We start from the raw sequence: 26,819 nt of genomic DNA, 5'->3' as shown, positions 1-26,819 counted from the left end.
CAAAATGTAATAAGGGTTACCACTGGGCGAAAGACTGTAGATCTGGAAATCCCCCTAATAATAACATAGGAAGAGGTTTTAATACAAACCCTAGGAGACAATTTGCCTGTTACCATTGTGGAAAACAAGGGCATATTAAAAGAAATTGCCGTCTTTTGTTAAATTCAGTTCCTCCAGGATCTACAATTAAAAAACAGGGAAACTCCTACAGGGCCAATCCCCAGGCCCTTACAAATCAGGGGCAAAGTCATCAAACCATAATTCTCCCCAGCCCAGCCCAAGAAGATTAATCTCAATTAATGAATTAACACATGCCACTGTGGGCAGTGCTGGACTTGATATAACTTGCCCAGTGGACATTACAATTTACCCAGGAGAATGCCCTTATATGTTACACACAGGCATAGTGGGACCACCACCTCCAGATACAATGGGTTTGATTCTGGGCAGAAGTTCCCTTAATGTAAAAGGTATATCAGTAACCACAGGTGTTATTGATTCAGATTCAAAGGGAGAAATTATTGTAGTTATCAATGTGCCAGTTACTTGGACTTTCAAAAAAGGGGAGACGATTGCCCAAATAGTAATAATACCTTATGTTAAATGTGGGACTTCAGATAAAATAAGAACTGGAGGTTTTGGAAGCACAGATCCAGGGGCTGCCAAAAACCCATTAGTGGCTCTGATTACTAAATGTAAAGATGAAAATCCAATGATTAAACTTAATATAGAAGGGCAAGTCTTTAATGGCATGATAGACACAGGTGCTCAAGTCACTGTAATTTCTGATAAAGAATGGCCAAAAAATTGGTCTCTGCAAGAAATTCCATATTCGTTAAAAGGAATAGGAGGCCTGAGTTCTTGCTTGTTAAGCACAACAACCATGGTATTTTATGGCCCAGAAAATCAAAAGGCTATAATCAGACCTCATGTGGGCCCATTCTCACCATCCCTATGGGGCCGTGATTTGCATAAACAATGGAAGGCAGAATTTCATATTCCATTAGCTCAAGGTGAGCCTGAACCTTCTTCTGAATTAAAAACCCAAAATTTTTGGTAGGGGCCACTGCCAGAAAAACCCCAGCACCAATAAAAATAAAATGGAAATCTGATGAACCAATTTGGATAGGCCAGTGGCCCCTTAAAACTGATAAATTAAAGGTGCTGACAGAATTAGTGGAAGAACAGCTAAAATTAGGACATATTGAGCCTTCGTTTTCTCAATGGAATTCACCTGTATTTACCATAAAAAAGAAATCTGGTAAATGGAGATTGCTAATGGATCTGAGAGCTGTGAATTTATCTATGGTACCTATGGGAAAATTACAGACAGGTTTACCATCACCTGTAGTAATCCCTAAGGAATGGCCACTAATTATAATTGACCTAAAAGACTGCTTCTATCATATTCCTATTCACCCAGATGATAAACACCGTTTTGCATTCTCAGTTCCTTCTATTAATAATACTCACCCTTGCAGGCGTTTTCAGTGGACTGTTCTCCCTCAGGGCATGCTAAATTCACCAACTATGTGTCAATATTTTGTGGACAAAATTTTGAACCCTGCTCGTGAAAGATTTCCCCAAGCTATAATTTATCATTACACTGATGATATTTTAATTACAATGAATAATGAAACAGATTTACAGAAATTATATGCTTATGTGATCAATTGTTTGCAAATGGCAGGACTGAAAATAGCTTTAGAAAAAATACAGACCATGCCACCATATCAATACTTGGGCTTTATTTTGGACAGAAAATCAATACGTCCACAAAAAATTTCCATAAAAAAAGAGAACCTTAAAACGCTTAATGACTTTCAGAAACTTTTGGGTGATGTAAATTGGCTCCGCCCAGCGCTAGGAATCTCAAATGCAGAGCTGTTTAATCTGTTTAAAACTTTGGAAGGTAATCCTGCATTAGATAGTCCCAGAAATTTAACACAAGCTGCTAAAAATGAATTGGACATTTTCTTGAACAGACTGCAAAAATCATTTCTCTTAAGATTTATCCCTGGAGAGAAGGTATTTTTATTAATTTTCCCTACAAAAGAAACACCTACTGCGGCTTTAATGCAACAGGCTGGTCCTTTGGAATGGGTGTATTTACATAACAAACAGCCTCAGTCTGTGATATCTTACCTGCAACTAATCACAGAATTGATTATCAAAGCAAGACTCAGATCAATATTTTTGTTAGGTTTTGATCCAGATATAATAGTATTGCCAATACCAAAAAAGGAAATTGAGTTAATATTGCCTCTTAATGAATCTCTACAAAGGTCTCTCTCGGATTTTACAGGAGAGATTTCTTCTCATTATCCAAAAGGAAAGACCTGGGACTTTTTGAAAAAGACTCAGTTTGTTATCTCTTCAATTGTGAGGGATTCCCCTATTCCCAATGCAAAAGTTTTTTATGTAGATGGATCAAGCGGGGGACGGGGCGGAATAACCGGAGAAAATATGAATATAACGATAGAAACCAAATATAAGTCTGCACAGAAAGTTGAATTAGCAATGTTAATTTATCTATTAGAAAATGTATCTGAAGCCATGAATGTCGTTTCTGATTCTTTATATGTTGTAAATTTATGCCCAGTGATAGCCACTGCCTCCCTCAATTCTCATAGTCCTATTATACAGAATTTATTAAAAAGGTTACAACACATTATTCAAAAAAGAACTGAACCTATCGTCATCACACATATTAGAGCTCATTCAGGCCTTCCAGGGCCAATGGCTCAAGGAAATAAAACTGCTGATTTGTTGGCAATGCCTATATTTAAATCACCTGTAGAGGAACATTCAGCATTACACACAAATGCTCGTCATTTACATGTAAATTATCAAATTCCATGGAAGCAAGCGAGAGAAATTATAAAAAGATGTAACATATGTGCCCTGCTAGCACGAAAGACTCATATAGCAGGAGCAAATCCAAGAGGCTTGCAGTCTAACGAATTGTGGCAAATGGATGTAACTCAAACAGACTTATTTCCCAAAAAACCATACCTTCATGTGGTAGTGGATACATATTTATTTGGGCAATTCCTATGTCTTCCCAAAAATCTAAGGCAGTTTGCAGTTTTCTTTTACAATGTTTCTCTGTTATGGGTATTCTGTATTCTATTAAGACTGATAATGGACCTTCTTATATAAGTAAAACTTTTGAATTTTTTTGTAATGAATGGCAGATAAAACATCTTAAAGGAATTCCCCACAATTGTCAAGGACAGGCAATTGTGGAAAGAGCCCATAGAACTCTGAAAACTCAATTGCAAAAGAATAGAAAAAGAGGTTTAATGCCAACGGAGCTCTTATCTTTGACTCTCATTACACTAAATTATCTAAATTTACCTCAGGGAGAGAGCTATACAGCAGGGGAAAAACATTTTAAAGAAGATAATCAGAGACAAGAAACAACAAATATTCCAATTTGGATAAAAGAGGATAAAAAATGGATTGCTGGTTATCTCCTCTTGAGAGGGAGGGGTTATGCTTATGTTTCTACAAATGACAACCCTCCTAAGAAATTTTGGGTCCCCTTGCGTCTCGTTAGAAATCGGACTGGCACTGATGATCAAGGTCAGGTTGCTGGGACTATAGACTCCTCCCCACATCAAGTACAGACTGCTCAAGATATTGACAGTTGTGGTGCTGCTGAGGTGACTGGGAAAGTAAGTGAGGGATTAACTTTCATACCTCATATTCTCAGTGAATCTGACAAAAGTGAAAAATCCTTACAGTTTGGACTACATATAGAAAAACAGAAACCTGTTTTCACTGGATTACAAAATTTGGGTAACTCATGTTACATGAATTCAATATTGCAATGCTTGTATAATATTACAGACTTGACTCAGTATTTTTATCAAGATCATTATAAAAAAGATATTAACAGAGAAAATCCAAAGGGACATAAAGGTAAATTAGCAGATGAATTTGGTCATCTTATCAAAATCATGGGAAATGGATGCCATAAGTATTTCAATCCTGAAAGCTTCAAAACAACAATAAGTTTACTCAATGACCAATTTGCTGGACACAACCAACAGGATCCTCACGAATTATTAATGTTTCTTATAGAAGGATTACATCAAGATTTGCTTAAAAATTCAATAACAGATAAAACTGTACACTTTATAGAAAATGATAAATATGAACAATTTAGAGCTTGCAAATCTATGATCTATGATACCTTTCAAGGACAGTTTAAATCTATACTACAGTGTCTTACATGTTACCAAAAGTCTGAGGTTTATGAAACATTTGTTCAGTTGTCCCTGGCTGTCAAGTCTGCAGATAAATGTACTTTACAGGAATGCCTTGTTGAATTTTTTAAAGAAGAAGATTTGAGAGATAACAATAGAATTCACTGTTATAACTGCAACACTCAAAGAGATTTTTCAAAGAAAACATATTTATGGAAAATACCTCCCATATTGATAATTCATTTGAAACGTTTTGCTTTTGATGGAAAACAGATTAAAAAATTATACACTTATGTGGATTTTCCTTTGGAAGACCTCAATTTAGCAGAATTCACTCAAGAAGATAATAATAAGATCAAAAAATATAATTTATCATCAGTATCAAATCATTTTGGTCAAGTTCATTATGGACATTGTACTTCATATTGTAAAATTGCCACAGAACAGTATTGGATCAATTTTGATGATAAGAAGATCAAGAAAATCCCTATTGCATCGGTAAAATCTACAGCAGCATATATCTTGTTTTATATTTCTCAGAGATCTACTATGAAGACTTAATGATCATTTCCTTTATTTGTCGATTACCATTGATGTTTTACTGGTCATTTTTTAGGTATGATTCCTTAATAGGAATGAATATGATGAATCCCCATTGTGGTTGTTTGTATGATGTATTTATGCCTTAATTTTAGTATTGTTTTAGGTTACTATTAATTAGAAGATTTTGCAATATATTGATGTTACTTAAGACCTATATGAAAGAAAGATTCTTAATCATGTTAATGTTGCTTTATGATTGTGTATCGATATATATTCATTTGGCAACTTTTGACTTTTCATTGTAACATCAGTGTTTTATTGCTCTCAACATAGATTTTGAGATGGAGGTATAATTATAGTTTTGATATAACCATAATTTTGGGTAGACTCTGTTCACAGTGCTCATTATTGATGACTGATTATACTATATTTATTGTTTCATATTTGCATTATGGAATTTTATGGTCATGTTGCACATGAAATTCTTGATCATCTAGATTTAATCGACTTTGATTTAAAAAATTTTTTTCGTTACTATAATTTTTTGTTATTTTGAAATATTCATTTAAACAGTTTTTTCATTATTGTATTTTCAAAGTGATTTTTTTTGATTCAATTCAAATTTTTTTGGCTTTATTTTGATTCCTGTCTAATAGATATTTCTGGCAATTATAAATGAGTGTTATTCCCATAATTTTGTATAGTATGTATTTGTATGTTTATCGGTTTTGTAATTTTTGTTTATGGTTTTCTTTTCCTGACACTTTATGCCTTAATTTATTATTTCTCACAATTCATCTTTTCTTCCTAGTTTTTAACGTTTTATTTGTAGGAATCTCATCACAATTGCAAGCCTCCTAATATCGAACTGAGGAATACATCATTAACTGTTCCAGTGCTGTGTCCTATATCAAGTTACAACTCGTCTTTCCTGATTCATCAAATGTCTTTGATTGGACTTTTAGGAGTTCTATACTCCTTATTTTTTGAGAGTAACTTTGAACTTAGTAAAAAAAAAAAATTTAATTTATATATTTGTATTTTTTATGATTAAAATCTTTTAAAGTATATTTCAATTATGATTAGTGTAATTAAATGTTTTTAATTAATTGAAATTAATGTTTTTAATTTTATAGTATTTAATATTTCATTAAAGTTTTGTAATTGTAATTATGTAGTGTTGTATTGTATTGTATATTATTATTGTATTGTATTGTATACTATTATTGTTTGCTTACAAAAAAGGGGGAATTGTTGTGTGATTGTTGTAATAATGTTTTTGCCTGTCATCCCACCTGGATCTTCCAGGTGGGGGTGATTAAGGAAACAAATAAATAGCTTGTTGGGGAGGCATAGGGAGCTCTTTTGCCAGAACTGACGGCTTGTTCAGTTTGCTTTTTGGAGCTGGCTGCAACTGACAAAAGACTTTCTTTGCTGAATCTTTGGTCCCCTAATCTTTTGCATTCGTTGATTATTCACGTCGGATATTATTATCAAAGTCTCCCCCAAAAGGGGGGACAGAAGAATGGGATTCAATTTATCTTTTTGGGAATCATTCTTTGACTTGGAGACCATCAACAAGGGGTTTGATCTCCCCCGTCAAGTTGGACCTGCAGCTCTTCCTCAATCATATTTCCTCACAAAATTGTAAATTGAGGTTGCATTATTTTCTGCAGGCTTTACTAAGATCAGGTATAAAGGCTTTGGTTCTTAATACACTTGAATCTCCAGTACAAAGTGTTATATATAACAAGGCACTGACAGAAATTTACAAGAAAAAAACATCTAATCCCATCAAAAAATGGGGAGAAGAAATGGACAGACACTTTGACAAAAAAGAAATACAAATGGCCAAAAGACACATGAAAAAATGCTCCACATCACTAATCATCAGGAAGATGCAAATCAAAACAACTATGAGGTACCACCTCACACCACAGAGAATGGCACACATCACAAAGAATGAGAATAAACAGTCTTGGTGGGAATGTGGAGAGAAAGGAACTCTTATCTACTGCAGGTGGGAATGCCGTCTAGTTCAATCTTTATGGGAAGCAATATGGAGATTCCTCCAAAAACTGGAAATCAAGCTCCCATACGATCCAGCTATACCACTCCTAGGAATATACCCTAGGAACACAAAAATACAATACAAAAACCCCTTTCTTACACCTATATTCATTGCAGCACTATTTACAAGCAAGACTCTGGAAACAACCAAGATGCCCTTCAACAGATGAATGGCTAAAGAAACTGTGGTACATATACACAATGGAATATTATGCAGCTGTCAAGAGAGATGAAGTCATGAAATTTTCCTATACACGGATGTACACGAAATCTATTATGCTGAGTGAAATAAGTCAGAGAGAGAGAAAAATGCAGAATGGTCTCATCATCTATGGGTTTTAAGAAAAATGAAAGACATTCTTGCAATAATAATTTTCAGACACAAAAGAGAAAAGAGCTGGAAGTTCCAGCTCACCTCAGGAAGCTCACCACAAAGAGTGATGAGTTAGAGAAAATTTTCTCATACAATTATTTCTCTAACTAAACTCATCACTCTTTGCGGTGAGCTTCCTGAGGTGAGCTGTAACTTCCAGCTCTTTTCTCTTTTGTACATTTTGAACTGTCCTAATAATGAGAATGTATGAGGGAACTGGAAATCCTGTCTAGAGTACAGGCGGGGGTCGGGTGGGGAGGAGGGAGATTTGGGACATTGGTGACGGGAATGTTGCACTGGTGATGGGTGGTGTTCTTTACATGACTGAAACCCGAACACAATCATGTATGTAATCAAGGTGTTTAAATAAAATATATTAAAAACAACAACAACAACAAAGTGTTATATATAGGGGCCAGCGAGGTTGCGCTAGAGGCAAGGTGTCTGCCTTGCAAGCGTTAGCCAAGGAAGGACCACAGTTCGATCCCCCAGCATCCCATATGGTCCCCCCAAGCCAGGGGCAATTTTTGAGTGCTTAGCCAGGAGTAACCCCTGAGCATCAAACGGGTGTGGCCCAAAAATCAAAACAAATATAAGAAACAAAAAAAAACCAAAGTGTTATATATAAATACATTTCCATAAGATTATTATCTTACTAATCCTACTCTAATCAATTATTGTACACACCCTAGGTGTGACCTGGTGATAGTATATTGGATTATTCCTTACTTGATATTCGGCTCCCAACTTAGGTTGGTACCTGATTCTTGTTTATCACCAGGTCACACCCTAGGGTGGAGCACAATTATTGATTAGGGTAGGATCAGTAACCCAACACAAAGTTTGAGAAATATGAAAGAATATTTTCAAACACTTAATACTCAACAACTTAGCTATGTGAGAGTAATTTTTGTTTTCTTTGATTTTTTTTAAAAAAGTATCTTTTTGTAAAAACAATTTTTATTGTGACCAATGTGAATTACAAATTTTTTACAGTAATATTTAAGGTACATAGTGACATTGAATCAGGGGCATTCCTACCACCAGTGTTGTCCTCCCTCCACCCTCTGTTCCTAGCATGCATCCCATATCTCCCTCCTTTGCCACCCGGAATGCTAGTGTAACTGATCTCCTCTTGTACAGTTTGTTGTAGATTGGGTATCAATTCTGTTGTTATTGATTTTGGGTTCAGTGTTCAAGTCTGATAATTTTTTTTATTTCCATTCCATGATTTTTAAGGAAAACATAACACTAAGAGTAGAAAAGGGTCAAGGGTATAAGTTGAACTATATTTTATATTGTAGACATCTTAGGACCAAGGACCTAGTACTTAGTACCCAGGACCAAGTACAATCTCCTATGAATCAGATGGCTAGTATAAACCTAGTTCTCATTATGTTTCGCCCAACATTTATATTTTAGCTTTATCTTGAGATCATTTATTCCTTCTTAAAATATACCATAATAAAGTGACTATCTTTAAGCTTCACTTAATTTAATTAAATTTCTTAAATTTGGGGGAGACCACACCTGTCAGTGCTCAGGATTTGTTCCTGGCTCTGAATTCATGAATAACACCTGGTGGTGCTTTTGGTGGATTATATAGGAGGTTGAAAATCAAACTCAAGATAGTTGTGTCAAGATAAGCACCATACCTGCTGCGCTATACTTTATTTATTTTTTTTGTGCCACACCGGTGACATTCAGGGGTTATTTCTGCCTATGCACTCAGAAATAGCTCCTGGCTTTGGGGAACCATGTGGTACGCTGGGGATTGAACCCAGGTCCATCCTGGGTCAGCCATGTGCAAGGCAAATGCCCTACCACTGGGTTATCACTCTTCCCCCTTTTTTTGCTTTAATTTATAACTGAGTGGAGGGCATAGATATTTTCCAAATATCTCCTGTGTATTCAAATTTTCTTTCCTGTTGGTAATTCACACTCCCAGTGGCCATTTGTTATAATTGATGAACCTATTTTTGACATATAGTTACCATCTTGAGAAACATGAAAGAATATTTTCAAACACTTAATACTCAACAACTTAGCTATATGAGAGTAATGTTTGTTTTCTTTGATTTTTAAAAAATACCTTTTTAAATATTTTTATTGTGACCAAAGTGAATATAGCTTACATTATAAATAATTATTTAATTTTTTTGGTGGAATCAGATATGTGACCAGGTTTTATTTATTTACTTACTTACTTACTTATTATTTATTTGGGCTACACCTGGCTGTGCTCAGGGGTTACTCCTGGCTCTGAGGTCAGAAATCGCTTTTGGCTCAGGGGACCTATATGGGATGCTGGGATTCAAATCAGGTCCGTCCTGAGTTGGCCGCATGCAAAGCAACTGCCCTACCGCTGTGCTATCTCTCCGGCCAAGTTACTTATATAGCCCAGATTATTTTTTCTTATTTGATACCCTCACAAAAGCAACAAATATAATGGAAATAATGCTGAGATTCAGAAGTGGAAGTGATCCTGATTCAAACACATGGAAATATCCAAGGAAACCATGACTGACTAAATGGATGCTAAGATGGCTTCTGGTTTTAAGAGGTCATACTTTTCAATGTGGTTAAAAATTTACACAAGATTATTGACTGTACTTTAGCAGTACCCTATTTTATTTTATTTATACAGTTTTTCTTTTATAGATCTTGTTTCGATGAACTTCAGTCTGATTACCTGAAATACTGGCTCTTTTTTGATTATGGTGCTGATATAGTCTATCTTCTTGATATGTTTGTACGAACAAGAACAGGTAACTGTGTTCACTTTGGGATATTTTGTATATTCATACTTTGATTCCTGTTCTTTTTCATTTATTAATGTGAGGGTTTTTTAAAATGTAAACAATCAAATATCTGTTTAGAGGGAAACGAAACATTGAAAGCATGAGTACTATATATCCACTCACTAGCTTATTTATCCCAACTGATTCAGAAAGATGTTTCTAGACAACCTTTTAAAATGAATTGGTGATTTTCTTATAGTATCCTGTGTGTTGAGTTTATGCCAGGTCAGAGGACTAGAGTGAATGTATATATTCTATTGACTGTGTGGGACAAAGGAAACTTTATACCTAGTGGTGACTTAGCTTAAAGGTGTGTAGAGAAAATTGTCATTGTATTAAAAAGAGTTGTCAAATAAATATAATATTATATGTGCCCTTAAATCAATGTTATGGTGTTTGGTGGGTCATTATTAATTAGGAAGCAGGGTATTGAAGTCCCCTACTAGAGGCAGGTTATATACAAATATAGCCAGTAAGGATAGAATAAAGCTTTAAGAATCACCAAATAGAGCAGTGGTTATGGACAGCAAGCTACCAGATTTCATATACTATGGATTTAATGGTTTCATGCAGAAATTAGAGGGAGCAAAAACTTCAGATGCCTATATCCATAGAAATTAAGGTTGCCAGAGAAGCACCACCTATGATATTTATCATCATAAACAGATTCACTTGTTCCTACTGTGTAGACTCTGCTGGGAAAAGTCATGTCATATGACAAGAGTCCCCACACACCCAAAACAAGGTCTGCCCAACTCAATGCTGTGCCAGAACATCGTAACACTGATTGTTAGAGATGGGCGTGAGGGCTCTCTATAGCTGCTCACCCTCTACATGGCTTCCTAGCACAGGAAAAAGTGAGCCCACCCCACAATTCTGCTTTGCTTTTTCACATAAACCCTCTAAATTTTCTTTTCTCGATTCTTTATTTTCCATGTACCAGTCATTTGGGCCACATCTAGCAATGACTCAGGAGCTATTCCTGGTTCACTGCTCAGTGGTCTCTTTCAGAGGAGCTCCAGGGACCATGTGATACTGGGTCATAGAAACAGGCCTCATTCATGCAAAGCATGTGCTCCAGCACTGCCATTTTTTTTTACCTGAAACACTCTTAACATAACTCTTAACAAAAGAGAAATATGTGAAGACATTATATAATTTGTGTATGATATTCTCTGGGCCTATCTTAGTACATTCAGCATTGAAATGATTGTTGAAAGACATAGTGCTGCTCTAGTTCTAGGTCCCTACACTCTCTCACAACAACTGAACTTTGGGTATAGAAACCTTTCTGAATCTGTATGGGACTAAGGTGCATGCAGTGAAGGACTTGGAATCAAATACCATAATGATTTTGTTGTCTGGCAGTAAAAAGTTAATGGACATTACTTAAAATCTCCAATCATTGGGGTAATTTATTTCAAAGGATACTTACCTCATTTTAGCTCTTTATTGAAAATCTGAGTAACTCTAAAGCATTTATTTTCCGCCAGGTACAAAGAGCATTTGTGTAGTATTTCATTTTAGACTGGTGGTTCTGTGAATGTAGCAGATATTTTTTCTCTTAAAAATTGTATGGTTTTCCATTATTAATCATTTTGATTGTGGAACAAATGATGAATAAAAAAATCTCAAAAATAATACAAAAAGTTTTATATGCTAAATAACAATGCACAGAAGCAATACTCCTAATATTCTGTCCTATTGGCAGTTCAGGCAGGCAGTACTAGAGGAAATTATTTTTCTAGTATAGTGCATGATAGTACAGAGATTCCAGATAAACACAAGTTTATGGGTAGTGGGGTAGAAAAAAGACCTCACTTAACTAATGAAGCTTGGAGGCCAAGAAATTAAAGTGTCATTTATATAACTTTGGAGGGGGAAAAGTGGTAGCACAATGGTAGGGCGTTTGCCTTGCACATGGCTGATCTAGGACGATCACCCGTCCTGGATCTGGGTTTGATCACCAGCATCCCATATGGTCTCCTGAGCCAGGAGTGATTTCTGAGTGTAGAGCTAGAAATAACTCCTGAGCGCTGCCAGGTGTGGCCCCAAAACCAAATAGGTATATCTATATCTATATCTATGTATATATGTATGTACATATATGTATATATATACAGTAGGACATGTACCAAATATGTGTGTATATATGTGTGTGTGTGTGTGTGTGTATCAGGACAGGTACCTACACTTTAATCATAAGGCTGGGACTCAGTCATGGGTATGGGAGGGGGAACAGATGCGGTGTAATGGGTATTCAAGAAACTTGTCCAGGAGATTGTTTTAGTTTTTTGTTTCAAGTAGGGACACAAGCAGCAGAGCTCAGAGATCCTTCATGGCTCTTCACTCAACTGGGGATTGAATCAGTTTGGCCATATGCAAGGCAAGAGCTCTACCTGCTGGCCAGAAGGTGTTTTCTTTTTCCTTCTGCAAAAGAATATTTCTCTTTTGTGTCTGAAAGTTATTATTGCAAGAATGTCTTTCATTTTTCTTACTTCATCTCTCCTGACAGCTGCATAATATTCCATTGTGCATGACTGAAACCCAAACACAATCATGTATGTAATAAAGTTGTTTAAATAAAAAAAAGTATTTAATCAAGAAAAACTCAAAAAAAAAGTGTTCTTGGGTAATAACTCACATATATGTGAAGTTAAAGTAAGACTGACTATATATAAAATAAATGAATTAAAACACTTCAAAAAAAAGAATATTTCTCATAACCATTTGGTGAAGGGCAGTTTTATCTTATTAAACTTCTAAAATCATGTTTATTGGGAATGAATTCTTGTGCTGAACTCATTGAAATTCATTGAAAGTTACTTTAGAGAAATAAATAGCATTAAAAAGCAAAAAATATTGAATTGTCCTTTTTTCTCTTTTAGGTTATCTAGAGCAAGGATTACTGGTGAGAGAAGAGCTTAAGCTCATAGAGAAATATAAATCAAATGTGCAATTTAAACTTGATGCTCTTTCAATGATACCAACTGATCTGTTGTATTTTAAGCTGGGATGGAACTACCCAGAAATTAGATTAAATCGATTATTAAGGATATCTCGTATGTTTGAGTTCTTCCAGAGAACAGAAACAAGGACAAACTACCCAAACATTTTCAGGATTTCTAACCTTGTCATGTATATTGTTATCATTATTCACTGGAATGCATGTGTGTACTACTCTATTTCAAAAGCTATTGGATTTGGCAATGATACCTGGGTCTATCCTGATATTAATGATCCAGAATTTGGCCGTTTGGCTAGAAAATATGTATATAGTCTTTACTGGTCTACACTAACTTTGACCACTATTGGTGAAACACCACCTCCAGTAAAGGATTCTGAATATATCTTTGTGGTGGTTGATTTCTTAATTGGAGTCTTAATTTTTGCTACAATTGTTGGTAACATAGGTTCCATGATTTCCAACATGAATGCAGCAAGAGCAGAATTCCAAGCAAAAATTGATGCAATCAAGCAATACATGCATTTTCGAAATGTAAGCAAAGACATGGAAAAGAGAGTTATTAAGTGGTTTGACTATTTGTGGACCAACAAAAAAACAGTTGATGAGAAAGAAGTCTTGAAGTATTTACCTGATAAACTCAGAGCAGAGATTGCCATTAATGTTCACTTAGATACATTAAAAAAAGTGCGTATTTTTGCTGACTGTGAAGCTGGTCTGTTGGTGGAATTGGTCTTGAAATTACAACCCCAAGTGTATAGTCCAGGAGATTACATTTGTAAGAAAGGAGACATTGGAAGAGAAATGTACATAATCAAAGAAGGCAAACTTGCTGTGGTGGCAGACGATGGAATTACTCAGTTTGTGGTATTGAGTGATGGCAGCTACTTTGGTGAGATAAGTATCCTTAATATTAAAGGCAGCAAAGCAGGCAATCGAAGAACAGCCAACATTAAAAGTATTGGTTACTCAGATCTGTTCTGTCTTTCAAAAGATGACCTCATGGAAGCACTAACTGAGTATCCAGATGCCAAAGCTATGTTAGAAGAGAAAGGTAAACAAATTTTAATGAAAGATGGTCTACTAGATATAAATATTGCAAATTCTGGAAGTGATCCTAAGGATATTGAAGAGAAAGTGGCCCGAATGGAAGGGTCAGTAGACCTTATGCAAACAAGATTTGCTCGGATCTTGGCAGAATATGAATCAATGCAGCAGAAACTAAAGCAAAGACTAACCAAAGTTGAGAAATTTCTGAAACCAATTATTGACTCAGAATTTTCAGCTATTGAAGGAGCTGAGGTTGACAGCGGACCCATAGACACTACACAAGATTGAAATGCTGGCTATTGATTGGACATAAATTATTATCTTTTTCAGTGATGCAATTAAGCAACTGTAATTTGGAAGAGCAATAAAGAATTCCAGTTGGGGAATTTTTTTTTAGAAAAGGTGTTTTTCAGTGCAGGCCACCAGGACCACACATTCACTTGGAGATGCGATAATATTCTTCATACCATGAAATTTTCCACAGTGGATATGAACAGAAATGTAGCCTAATTAACTTGCCAATTTCTCTATTTTTGATTTTTTCACAAATTCTCCTTTTATGTTATAATACTTATAAAAATGAAAAAAATATTGCTCACTTTTTGTCAACTTATGTCATTAAAGGGTACCTAGGAATTGTCATGTACAATTTATTCAGAATTCTATTATATATATTTTGTGTATAATATGCCATTTATTATATATAAGGATTTTTGGGGGTTTGTTTATGGTTCTGAGGATCAGAAGCAAGGCTTTACACATTCAAGGCAAGCTCTCTATCACTGAGCCACATTCCTAGCCCAGGACACTACTTCAAAAGAATTAGAACACAGTAAAATAAAATAAAATTTAAGATTAAAGTAAATATAATTTATTTGATACTTCCTGGAATGTTTTGACTCTGGTAAAGTTTTAGGGCCATTTTAAGGACACAAATCACTGTATCATTGTATTCTAGGACTTAGGAAAGATGGACTAGAGGAAATTATTACTAATAAAAGCATGGCAAACCAGATTATACTATACAACTACACACATATACTTATAGCTCAAAATTACATATCAAAATATATGAAAATATCTTCATATAAGATTAATTTTTTATAATTATTAAAATCTGACAGCACTGATTATAATGTTTCTTATCGGACTGTCCAGCAGTAAGCAAAAGGACTAATGAGAATAATATTGTTGGATATTTTTTTAATTTTATTTAAACACCTTGATTACATACATGATTGTGTTTGGGTTTTAGTCATGTAAAGAATGCCACCCATCACCAGTGCAACGTTCCCATCACCAATGTCCCAAATCTCCCTCCTCCCCACCAGACCCCCACCTGTACTCTAGACAGGCTTTCCAGTTCCCTCATACATTCTCATTATTAGGACAGTTCATAATGTAGTTATTTCTCTAACTAAACTCATCACTCTTTGTGGTGAGCTTCCTGAGGTGAGCTGGAACTTCCAGCTCTTTTCTCTTTTGTGCCTGAAAATTATTATTGCAAGAATGTCTTTCATTTTTCTTAAAACCCATAGATGAGTGAGACCATTCTGTGTTTTTCTCTCTCTCTCTGACTTATTTTACTCAGCATAATAGATTCCCTGTACATCCGTGTATAGGAAAATTTCATGACTTCATCTCTCCTGACAGCTGCATAATATTCCATTGTGTATGTGTACCACAGTTTCTTTAGCCATTCGTCTGTTGAAGGGCATCTTGGTTGTTTCCAGAGTCTTGCTATGGTAAACAGTGCTGCAATGAATATAGGTGTAAGACAGGGGTTTTTGTATTGTATTTTTGTGTTCCTAAGGTATATTCCTAGGAGTGGTATAGCTGGATCGTATGGGAGCTCGATTTCCAGTTTTGGGGGGAATCTCCATATCGCTTTCCATAAAGGTTGAACTAGACGGCATTCCCACCAGCGGTGGATAAGAGTTCCTTTCTCTTCACATCTCCGCCAAGACTGTTTATTCTCATTTTTGTGATGTGTGTGATGATGTGAGGTGGTACCTCAGAGTTGTTTTGATTTGCATCTTCCTGATGATTAGTGATGTGGAGCATTTTTTCATGTGTCTTTTGGCCATTTGTATTTCTTTTTTTTGTCAAAGTGTCTGTCCATTTCTTCTCCCCATTTTTTGATGGGATTAGACTTTTTTTCTTGTAAATTTCTGTCAGTGCCTTGTATATTTTGGAGATTAGCCCAGTATCTGATGGGTATTGGGTGAATAGTTTCTCCCACTCAGTGGGTGGCTCTTGTATCCTGGGTGCTATTTCCTTTGAGGTGCAGAAGCTTCTCAGCTTAATATATTCCCATCTGTTAATCTCTGCTTTCACTTGCTTGGAGAGTGCAGTTTCCTCCTTGAATATGCCTGTAGTCTCAATGTCCTGGAGTGTTTTGCCTATGTGTTGTTCTATATGTCTTATGGTTTCAAGTCTGACATCAAGATCTTTAATCCATTTGTATTTTACCTTCATACATGATGTTAGCTGGGGGTCTAAGTTCAATTTTTTGCAAGTGGCTAGCCAGTTGTGCCAACACCACTTATGGAAGAAACTTTCTTTGCTCCATTTGGGATTTCCTGCTCCTTTATCAAAAATTAGGTGATTGTATGTCTGGGGAACATTTTCTGAATATTCAATCCTATTCTACTGATCTGAGGGCCTGTCCTTATTCCAACACCATGCTGTTTTGATAACTATTGCTTTGTAGTACAGTTTAAAGTTGGGGAAAGTAATTCCTCCCATATTCTTTTTCCCAATGATTGCTTTAGCTATTCTATTCTATGGTGTTTATTGTTCCAAACAAATTTCAAAAGTGCCTGATCCATTTCTTTGAAGAATGTCATGGGTATCTTTAGAGGGATCGCATTAAATCTGTATAATGCCTTGGGGAGTATTGCCATTTTGATGATGTTAATCCTGCCAATCCATGACCAGGGTATGTGTTTCCATTTCCGCATGTTCTCTCTTATTTCTTGGAGCAGAGTTTTATAGTTTTCTTTGTATATGTCCTTCACATTTTTAGTCAAGTTGATTCCAAGATATTTGAGTTTGTGTGGCACTATTGTGAATGGGGTTGTTTTCTTAATGTCCATTTCTTCCTTATTACTATTGGTGTATAGAAAGGCCATTGATTTTTGTGTGTTAATTTTGTAGCCTGCCACCTTGCTATATGAGTCTATTGTTTCTAGAAGCTTTTTGGTAGAGTCTTTAGGGTTTTCTAAGTAGAGTATCATGTCATCTGCAAAAAGTGAGAGCTTGACTTCTTCCTTTCCTATCTGAATTCCCTTGATATCTTTTTCTTGCCTAATCGCTATAGCAAGTACTTCCAGTGCTATGTTGAATAGGAGTGGTGAGAGAGAACAGCCTTGTATTGTGCCAGAATTTAGAGGGAAGGCTTTTAGTTTTTCTCCATTGAGGATAATATTTGCCACTGGCTTGTGGTAGATGGCTTTAACTAGATTGAGAAAGGTTCCTTCCATTCCCATCTTGCTGAGAGTTTTGATCAAGAATGGGTGTTGGACCTTATCAAATGCTTTCTCTGCGTCTATTGATATGATCATGTGATTTCTATTTTTCTTGTTGTTGATGTTGTGTATTATGTTGATAGATTTACGGATGTTAAACCATCCTTGCATTTCTGAGATGAAACCTACTTGATCGTAGTGGATGATCTTCTTAATGAGGCATTGAATCCTATTTGCCAGGATTTTGTTGAGGATCTTTGCATCTGCACTCATCAGTGACATTGGTCTGTAATTTTCTTTTTTCATATTATCTCTGTCTGATTTAGGTATCAAGGTGATGTTGGCTTCATAAAAGCTATTTGAAAGTGTTTTCATTTGTTCAATTTCATGAAAGAGTCTTGCCAGGATTGGTAGTAGTTCTTCTTGGAAAGTTTGAAAGAATTCATTAGTGAATCCATCTGGGCCTGGGCTTTTGTTTTTGGGCAGACATTTGATTACCGTTTTAATTTTATCAATAGTGACAGGGGTGTTTAGATATGCTACATCCTCTTCCTTCAACCGTGGAAGATTATAAGAGTCCAAGAATTTATCCATTTCTTCCAGGTTTTCATTTTTAGTGGCATAGAGTTTCTCAAAGTAGTTTCTAATTACCCTTTGAATCTCTGCCATATCAGTAGTGATCTCTACTTTTTCATTCCTAATACGAGTTATTAAGTTCCTCTCTCTTTTTCTTTGTTAGTTTTGCCAGTGGTCTATCAATCTTGTTTATTTTTTCAAAGAACCAACTTCTGCTTTCGTTGATCTTTCGGATTGTTTTTTGGTTTCCAGTTCATTGATTTCTGCTCTCAGCTTTGTTATTTTCTTCTGTCTACCTATTTTGGGTCCTTTTGTTGAGCACTTTCTAGTTCTATTAGCTGTGCATTAAGCTCTCAGGTAAGCCCCTTCTTCCTTCCTGATGTGTGCTTGCAAGGCTATAAATTTTCCTCTCAGTATTGCTTTTGCTGTGTCCCATAAGTTCTGATAGTTTGTATCTTTATTGTCATTTGTTTCCAGGAACCTTTTGATTTCCTCCTTGATTTCATCTTGGACCCACTGGTTATTGAGCATGAGGCTGTTTAACTTCCAGGTGTTAAAATTTTTCTTCTGAGTCCCTTTGGAATTCACAAATAATTTCAGAGCCTTGTGGTCAGCAAAGGTAGCCTGCAAAATTTCTATCCTCTTGATATTATGGAGGTATATTTTATGTGCCAGCATGTAGTCTATCCTGGAGAATGTCCCATGTACATTGGAGAAGAATGTGTATCCAGGTTTCTGGGCATGGAGTGTCCTATATATATCCACTAGGCCTCCTTCTTCTATTTCTCTCCTCAGGTCTAGTATATTCTTGTTGGGTTTCAGTCTAGTTGACCTATCCAGTGTTGACAAAGCCGCGTTGAGGTCCCTCACAATTATTGTGTTGTTATTGATATTATTTTTCAGATTTGTCAACAATTGTATTAAATATTTTGCTGGCCTCTCATTCGGTGCATATATGTTTAGGAGAGTTATTTCTTCCTTTTCTACATACCCCTTGATTAATATAAAATGTCTATTTTTGTCCCTTACAACCTTCCTGAGTATAAAGTTTGCATTATCTGATATTAGTATGGCCACTCCAGCTTTTTTATGGGTGTTGTTTGCTTGGATAATTATTCTCCAGCCTTTTATTTTGAGTCTATGTTTGTTCTGACTGTTCAGGTGTGTTTTTTGTAGGCAGCAGAAGGTTTGATTGAGTTTTTTTGATCCATTAACCCACTCTGTGTCTCTTAACTGGTGCATTTAGTCCATTGATATTTAGAAAAAGAATTGTCCTGGGATTTAATGCCATCTTTATATCGAATTTTTTTTGGGCCACACCCGTTTGACGCTCAGGGATTACTCCTGGCTAAGTGCTCAGAAATTGACCCTGGCTTGAGGGGACCATATGGGACGCCGGGGGATCGAACCACGGTCCGTTCCTTGGCTAGCGCTTACAAGGCAGACATCTTATCTCTAGCGCCACCTTCCCGGCCCCTTTATATCGAAATTTGGTGTGTCTTTTGGTTAGTCTTGTCTTAAATTAGGTCTTTCAGTTTTTCTCTTAAGACTGGTTTTGAGTCTGTAAAGTTTCTGAGCTGTTTTTTTTTTTTTTTTTTTTTTTTAGTCTGTAAAACTATATATTCTTCTGTCAAAGCGGAAAGTGAGTTTTGCTGGGTACAGTATTCTTGGTGAAGCATTCATTTTATTCAGTCTATCACAATATCCCACCACTGCTTTCTGGCATTGAGTGTTCTGGTGACAGGTGTGCTGTAAATCTCAAGGATGCTCCCTTGAATGTAATTTTCTTTTTTGATCTTGCTGTTTTCAGAATTCTTTCTCTGTCTGTGGGATTCGTCATTGTGACTAGGATGTGTCTTGGGGTATTTTTTCTGGGGTCTCTTTTGGTTGGTACTCTTCGAGTATGCAGGATTTGATCACATATATTCTTTAGCTCTGGAAGTTTCTCTTTAATGATGTTCTTGACCGTTAATTCTTCCTGGAAATTTTCTTCCTGGGTCTCTGGGACTCCAATGATTCTTAAGTTGTTTCTGTTGAGCTTATCATAGACTTCTATTTTCATCTATTCCCATTCTTTGACTAAGTTTTCCATTGTCCATTTGCTTTAAGTTTTTTTTTTTCAATCTCTCCTGCTGTATAGAATTGTTATTTATCTCATCTTCCACAGCACCAAGTCTACTCTCAGCTTCTGATACCCTGTCCCAGAGCTTATCCATTTTGTCATTCCCTTCATTTACTGAGTTTTTCAGGCCTGTTAGTTGACATGTTATATCAGCTTGGAGTTTTGTGATTTCTGTCTTCATATTTTTTTGTTCTTATTAGTGTTCTTTTCAACTCAATCCATAGTTTCTTTGAGTTCTTTGAGCATCTTCCATATTGCTTGTCTAAAGTCCTTATCTGAGAGGTTGATTAGTTGGTTGGTCATTATCTGGTCATCAGAATTGTCATCTTCATTCTCTATGTCTGATGCTGGCCTTTGTTGTTTCCCCATTGTCACACTTGTATTGTGGGTTTTTCTACGTGTTGTGGTGGTATTCATTGGCTAAATGATGTAGGCAGCCACACTCCTCTGGCTCCGTCCTTTCTGGATGGGTCGACTTTCCTCCAAGGGAGGGGAGTCCTCCGTGAATGAAACCTCACACAGGATCAAATCTTAGGCCCAAGTACGCAGCAGAGAAGACAGTCCAGAGAGAAATGCAGGGCTTCAGTGACCCAGCACAGTTCTTAGTGTGATTTTTTTTCTTCTTGTTGTGATGGTGTTCTTTCCTTAGAAAGAGCACATGGCAGCGTAGCGAAGCCGAGCCAAAGTGCTGTTCTGGAGCCCCTATTTGGCCCACTTCCAAGAGGTTCACGCAAGAGGACAGTAGACAGACACACACAGGCAGCATTCACAATTTTTCATAGTCATCCCCACTGGGCAGGCGTAGTTTCATAGATTTTCCCAGCCTGACATCACAAGCAGGGGACCTGGCTTCTGCAAAGTACTACTTATAGCCGGTTTTCACGTTATGGAGCTGTTCCTAGGCGTTCCTGCCCTAAAATGGGCTTTTGGGAGAGCGAGTTTTCTTGAGCCTCTTTTGGGCCCACTCCCAAGAGGAGGTTCACACAACAGGACAGTAGACAGATACACACAGGCAGCACTCACAATTTTTCATAGTCGGGCCCCACTGGGCAGGCGTAATTTCGTAGATTTTCCCAGCCTGACATCACAAACAGGGGACCTGGCTTCTGCCATACTGTTGGATTTTTATATACCTAGTTTTTGTTTTTGTTTTTGTTTATTTGGCGGGTCACACCAGTGACGCTCAGGGGCTACTTCTGGCTTTGCACTCAGAAATCGCTTCTGGCTTGGGAGACCATATGGGTCGCTGGGGGATCAAACCGTGGTCCATCCTAGGCTAGCGCTGGCAAGACAAATGCCTTACCACTCTGTGCCACTGCTCCGCCCCCTAATATACCTAGTTTTTGTCATATCATAAAAGGAAACTTGAAAATTCTATGGAAAATCCTAGAATGTATGTATATGTTCCCCAACAAAAGTCTAGCTTTTACCTACCACTTATAATTGACACTTTTTACTTCATTTATCCACTTCCATCTGCATTCCACATTGGAAATGCTATTCATTCTCATAGTCTAAGAGTTTGTCTTTATTTATTTATTCATTTCCTTCATCTTTCATTATAAAACATATTCATACAGCATTTGCTTTCCCAACTTTTTTCACAGTCATCCCCACTGTGCAGGCGTAGTTTCATAGATTTTCCCAGCCTGACATCACAAGCGGGGACCTGGCTTCTGCAAAGTACTGCTTATAGCCGGTTTTCACGTTATGAAGCAGTTCCTTGGCGTTCCTGCCCTAAAATGTACTATCCTCTTAACCCATCTATATATTTGAAAATGGTAAGATTTCAGTTCATTTTATAATTGCAATTCCCGCCCTAAAATGTACTACCCTCTTAACCCATCTATATATTTAAAAATGGCAAGATTTCAGTTCATTTTATAATTGCAAAGCATTCTACTGCTTATCTATTTATTAACTTAAAACTCTCTGATTGTTTCCAAATCTTGAATAATGAGAAGAAAAGATTTTTTATTTCTAAAAGCCTTGAAATAACAATGTGATTAAGCTTCTTTCCATCAGGTGGCAATGTTGATTTACAATTATAATCTTTAAATCCCAGGACTTAGTTTTTTCTTTATATAAATGATAGTTTAAGGAAAGTACTTTTAAGTTGTTAATATTTTTACTATGAAATTTAACATAATATTTCAATGAAACAAAATAAAACTGTTCTAAAATAAAATCATGATCAAATAAGATTTTAAATGCAAATATAGTATACTAAGTAATAAGATGTAAGGGAGCATATAGATATTTCTTAATCTCAGGAAGTTTACCAAGGCAATAATGATAATTACATTACAAAGTTTTCTACTATTATGTGAGATACATATTGCAAAGTAGAAAATAGAATTTTTAAAAGGGTATCCATGCAAAAGATTTTTCTCTATTTTCATCTGTTCCCATTCTTTGACTAATTTTTCCATTGTCTGTTCATTTGCTTTAAGATTTTTTTCCAATCTCTCCTGCTGTATGGAATTGTTATGTATCTCATCTTCCACAGCACCAAGTCTATTCTCAGTTTCTGATACCCTGTCCCAGAGCTTATCCATTTTGTCATTCCCTTCATTTACTGAGTTTTTCAGGCCTGTTAGTTGACATGTTATTTCAGTTTGGAGTTTTGTGATTTCTGTCTTCATATTTTCTTGGTTCTTATTAGTGTTCTGTTCAACTCGATCCATAGTTTCTTTGAGTTCGTTGAGTATCTTCCATATTGCTAGTCTAAAGTCCTTATCTGAGAGGTTGATTAGTTGGTTGGTCATTATCTGGTCATCAGAATTGTCATCTTCATTCTCTATGTCTGATGCTGGCCTTTGTTGTTTCCCCATTGTCACACTTGTATTGTGGGTTTTTCTATGTGTTGTGGTGGTATTCATTGGCTATATGATGCAGGCAGCACACTCCTCTGGCTCCGCCCTTTCTGGATGGGCTGACTTGCCTCTAAGGGAGGGGAGTCCTCCATGGATGAAGCCTTACACAGGATCAAATCTTAGGCCCGAGCACACAGCAGAGAAGACAGTCCAGAGAGAAATGCTTGCTTCTGTGATCCAGCACAGTTCTTAGTGTGATTTTTTTTCTTTTTGTTGTGATGGTGTTCTTTTCTTAGAAAGAGTGTAGTGAAGTGGAGCCAAAGTACTCTGCTGGAGCCTCTTTTTGGCCCACTCCCAAGAGGTTCACGCAACAGGATAGTAGACAGACACACACAGGCAGCACTCACAGTTTTTCACAGTCGGGCCCCACTGGGCAGGCGTAGTTTTCACTCGCTCGCTGGGCAGCTTCAGAATGCAGTATTTTTGGGGTTCGCTTCCCAGGACTCTGAGGAGAGCTTCAAGAATTCAGGAAAGACAGAGAAGCACAGGACAGGGCTCCCTTTAGGTCCTCAGTTTCCTCAGAAGAAGCACAGCAGGGCAGAGACTCTGCAGGTAGAGCAATCAGCACTCTGCCTGGCAACTCCCACAGCCAGCCATTTCTTACTCACTCACTTGCTCGCTGGGTAGTTTCAGAATGTAGTTTTTTTTGGGGTTCGCTTCCCAGGGCTCTGAGGAGAGCTTCAAGAATTCAGGAAAGACAGAGAAGCACAGGACAGGGCTCCCTTCAGGTCCTCAGTTTCCTCAGAAGAAAAGATTTTTCTCTTACCAAGGACTGGGGAAGTAAAAATTGGGAATAAGTGTTTTTTTTTTTTTTTTTTTGCTTTTTTTTTTTTGTGGTACAGAGATTAAACCTAGGACCTCTTAACTTCTTGACAATTACTTTACCATTGAGCTACATTTTCAGTTCTGCAAGCAGCATTTATATTAAAATTCAATTTATGTTTAACTTAAAAAATTCTATTGTTTTAAAAGTTTGAAAACTATTGATATCTTTAAGGAGTGTTGGAAGTCTGCCACTGATCTAGGCTACATTTTTCCTTAGGATTATTAAATTATAATATTGAATGGTTTTGTTTCCAAACTTTACAGAATATAAAATACCAAACAGAAGACTTATAGATTTAGAAGAAAGTTTTATAGTCATTGGACTATTTATCTCTATGTAAAAGGAGAAAATAGGAAGGAAAAAATTCAAGGAAGGGAAGAAAAAAGCTATTATAAAATGCAACAAAATATTTCCTAGAACATCTAGTTTACCCTTCCTCACTTTACAAATATAGAAATAAAAATAAGGTTTTCCTAAAATCAGTTAGATTGAACAGTAAGAGCAACTGAGTGAGTGAGAATTTTTTGCTATAGATAGAAGAACAATACGCTAATATGTGACGGAGCCCCAAAGTTGAGTTAATTTAGTAAGTTACTCATTATAGCCACAGTTACTGAAAGTCTGCCATATCCATAGTGACATGTTGAGGAATATTTTTAATAATAAAATATTTAGAAACTGAGTCCAGGAAGGTAGCTCAAATGGTAGAACATACTAAGCATGTGCAAGCAAGACTTAAAATTGATCTCTGGCATGCAACATGCTCCCCTCTACCCCATAGCACTGCTGATTGCCCTTAAGTATCATTGGGTCTGAACATTATTGACCTGAGTTCTATAGAGATGACCCTTAGTTTTAAAAATGGGAACAGTCTAAAAGATATATTAAAATTATATAATTATTTAAAAGTATACATTATATATAATATAATGATTGCAATGTAATATTCTAACAATGGAATAGTATGAAACAATAGCAGATAATAGTTGTAGTTAAGTTTGTACCAATCTCAAATACTTTTTAGATTTCAATAATATTAATCTTCTGTTATAATTGAGAATTTATAAGATTAGTACCATTATGCTTTCTGTTTAATTGATGAGGAAATGGTGACACAGAGGGTTTTTTGTTTTGTTTTTTGTTTTTGATCTTTTGGTCTTTTGGTTTTTGGATCACATCTCGCTGTGCTTACTGGCTTACTCTGATAGTGTGCTCAGGGATCACTTCTGGCAGTGCTTGCATATTGGCTGCCAGGGATGTAACTATATTGGTTGTAAGCAAGGCAAGTAGCTTGCACCTTGTAATATTTCTTTTGCTCCAAGAGTTTAAATCATTTGCTTAAGACCCACAGAAAATAAGGGACCATAACAAGGAACTGAACCCAGAGAGTATGGTTAAGGAGGCCTGCTCTTAAGCCTTCATTTCTGCTATCTCATAAGTATACATAGTGTCATCTATACAAAAATGAGCAGTAAACACCACAATACTGAAAGATGTTATGGATTCTTGTCTATAAGATAATGACAAGCATGAAAATGTTAGCAGAACTCAGAGTAGTGGTTACTTCCAGGAGGGATAGAGAAACTGAGATGGGAGGAGGGTGAGAAATTTATGGAACGTTAAATGTTAGTGCTCTTTTACCCTTTAATAAAATCCTCAAAGAATTAAATATGAACATTAATATCTGAAAAGCCAACAAAGATATACACATGTTTACACTATGATTTCAATATATTAAAACTATTTCAATGGAAGGGAAAAGAGGAATTAAGGCTAAACCTATACAACTTGTTTAGTGACAAAGCCTGGACTTCCAACCACTGGCTCAGTGTTTATGTCCGTATGGGGCTGTATCTCATTGCTTTCTACAAAAGTGCTTTATAGAGTTTGACTTGGTGATAACATTCCTGCTATCTGTGTTTTTAAACTAGTCAGAATGCACATTAGGTATAATCAAGGATTTTACTTTCTAGGATTACTTTCTAGGATTTCATGTCTGGCTGTTAGTTTCTTGACAAATGGGAGGTGAACGAACTCATTTTTCATTGATTCATTCCTCTGAGATTCTGAAAATAGCAATTTACCACAAAATTACTCACCACCCTGACAATGTTAACATTTAAAAAGAGTTGATATTAGATTTCTTGTCAGATTACTAATTTCTCCTCTTTTCCAGTGAGGCTAATTTTGTTTTAATCTAGGTTGAGCTTTCATTATTCGGTTTTGGTCCAAAGAGCTACTTGAGTTTCTTGTTCAGGAGTAAGGAACCTCCTCCCTGCATTTGTCACAAAGATTCATGATGCTGGGGACCATGAGTTATAAAGTGGCACCAAAGTCCATAGTGTTACATGATGTCCCTCAATGACCTAATGGTTTACTTAAGCAAAAAGAGTGAAAAATGAACAGTTACTGAGTTCATTTGCCTTCCATAATCAGGGGTCCTATGAGAAGGATAGAAATTTCCCTACTCAGTTTAAAATGTAATAAACCAATTTCTTAGGTTTTTTAGTTTGCAAAAAAAAAAATACTGATAATAGTTAGATGGACATTACAAGTATTTCTACTGTTCCTTTCACATGTAACTCCAAAAAACTCTAAGAAGCCCAAGATTACTAAATTACTAAAGGAGAAATTACAAGTTTCAAAATTACAAATTACAAAATTCAAATTACTAAAGGAGAAAACTACAGTAAAGTGAACTTGCTTTGATTAATTATATTTTTTATTTATCAAAGAACAGAACATATGAAATTCATTGAAATGCAAAATTCTTTGATGATCTGACTGATGGAAATAATGCCCATATCTTTACTTTTATATAATAATTTATATAATAATTTAAATTAAATTTGTTTATATTCACCTTTACAGTTAAGACAATGATTCAGTCTTATTTCTTTTCTTTTCTTTTTTTTTCCTTTTTTGGTTTTAGG

The 26,819-nt window shown here is 36.1% G+C and overlaps 1 protein-coding gene across 1 annotated transcript in view; it reads left to right on the top strand.

The window, feature by feature from the left end:
- Positions 1-14,304, top strand: part of CNGA1 (cyclic nucleotide gated channel subunit alpha 1) — a 28,069-nt gene extending 13,765 nt beyond the window's left edge. Inside the window, exons 8-9 of the mRNA XM_049790158.1 lie at positions 9,862-9,968; positions 12,890-14,304. Of these exons, the coding sequence (XP_049646115.1) occupies positions 9,862-9,968; positions 12,890-14,304 (1,522 nt within the window). The remainder of the gene's footprint in view (positions 1-9,861; positions 9,969-12,889) is intronic.
- The last annotated feature ends 12,515 nt before the right edge of the window (positions 14,305-26,819 follow it).

The sequence above is a fragment of the Suncus etruscus genome, chromosome 16, assembly GCF_024139225.1.
Source record: "Suncus etruscus isolate mSunEtr1 chromosome 16, mSunEtr1.pri.cur, whole genome shotgun sequence".
Taxonomy (NCBI): domain Eukaryota; kingdom Metazoa; phylum Chordata; class Mammalia; order Eulipotyphla; family Soricidae; genus Suncus; species Suncus etruscus.
This window is presented reverse-complemented; position numbering and strand designations above follow the sequence as displayed.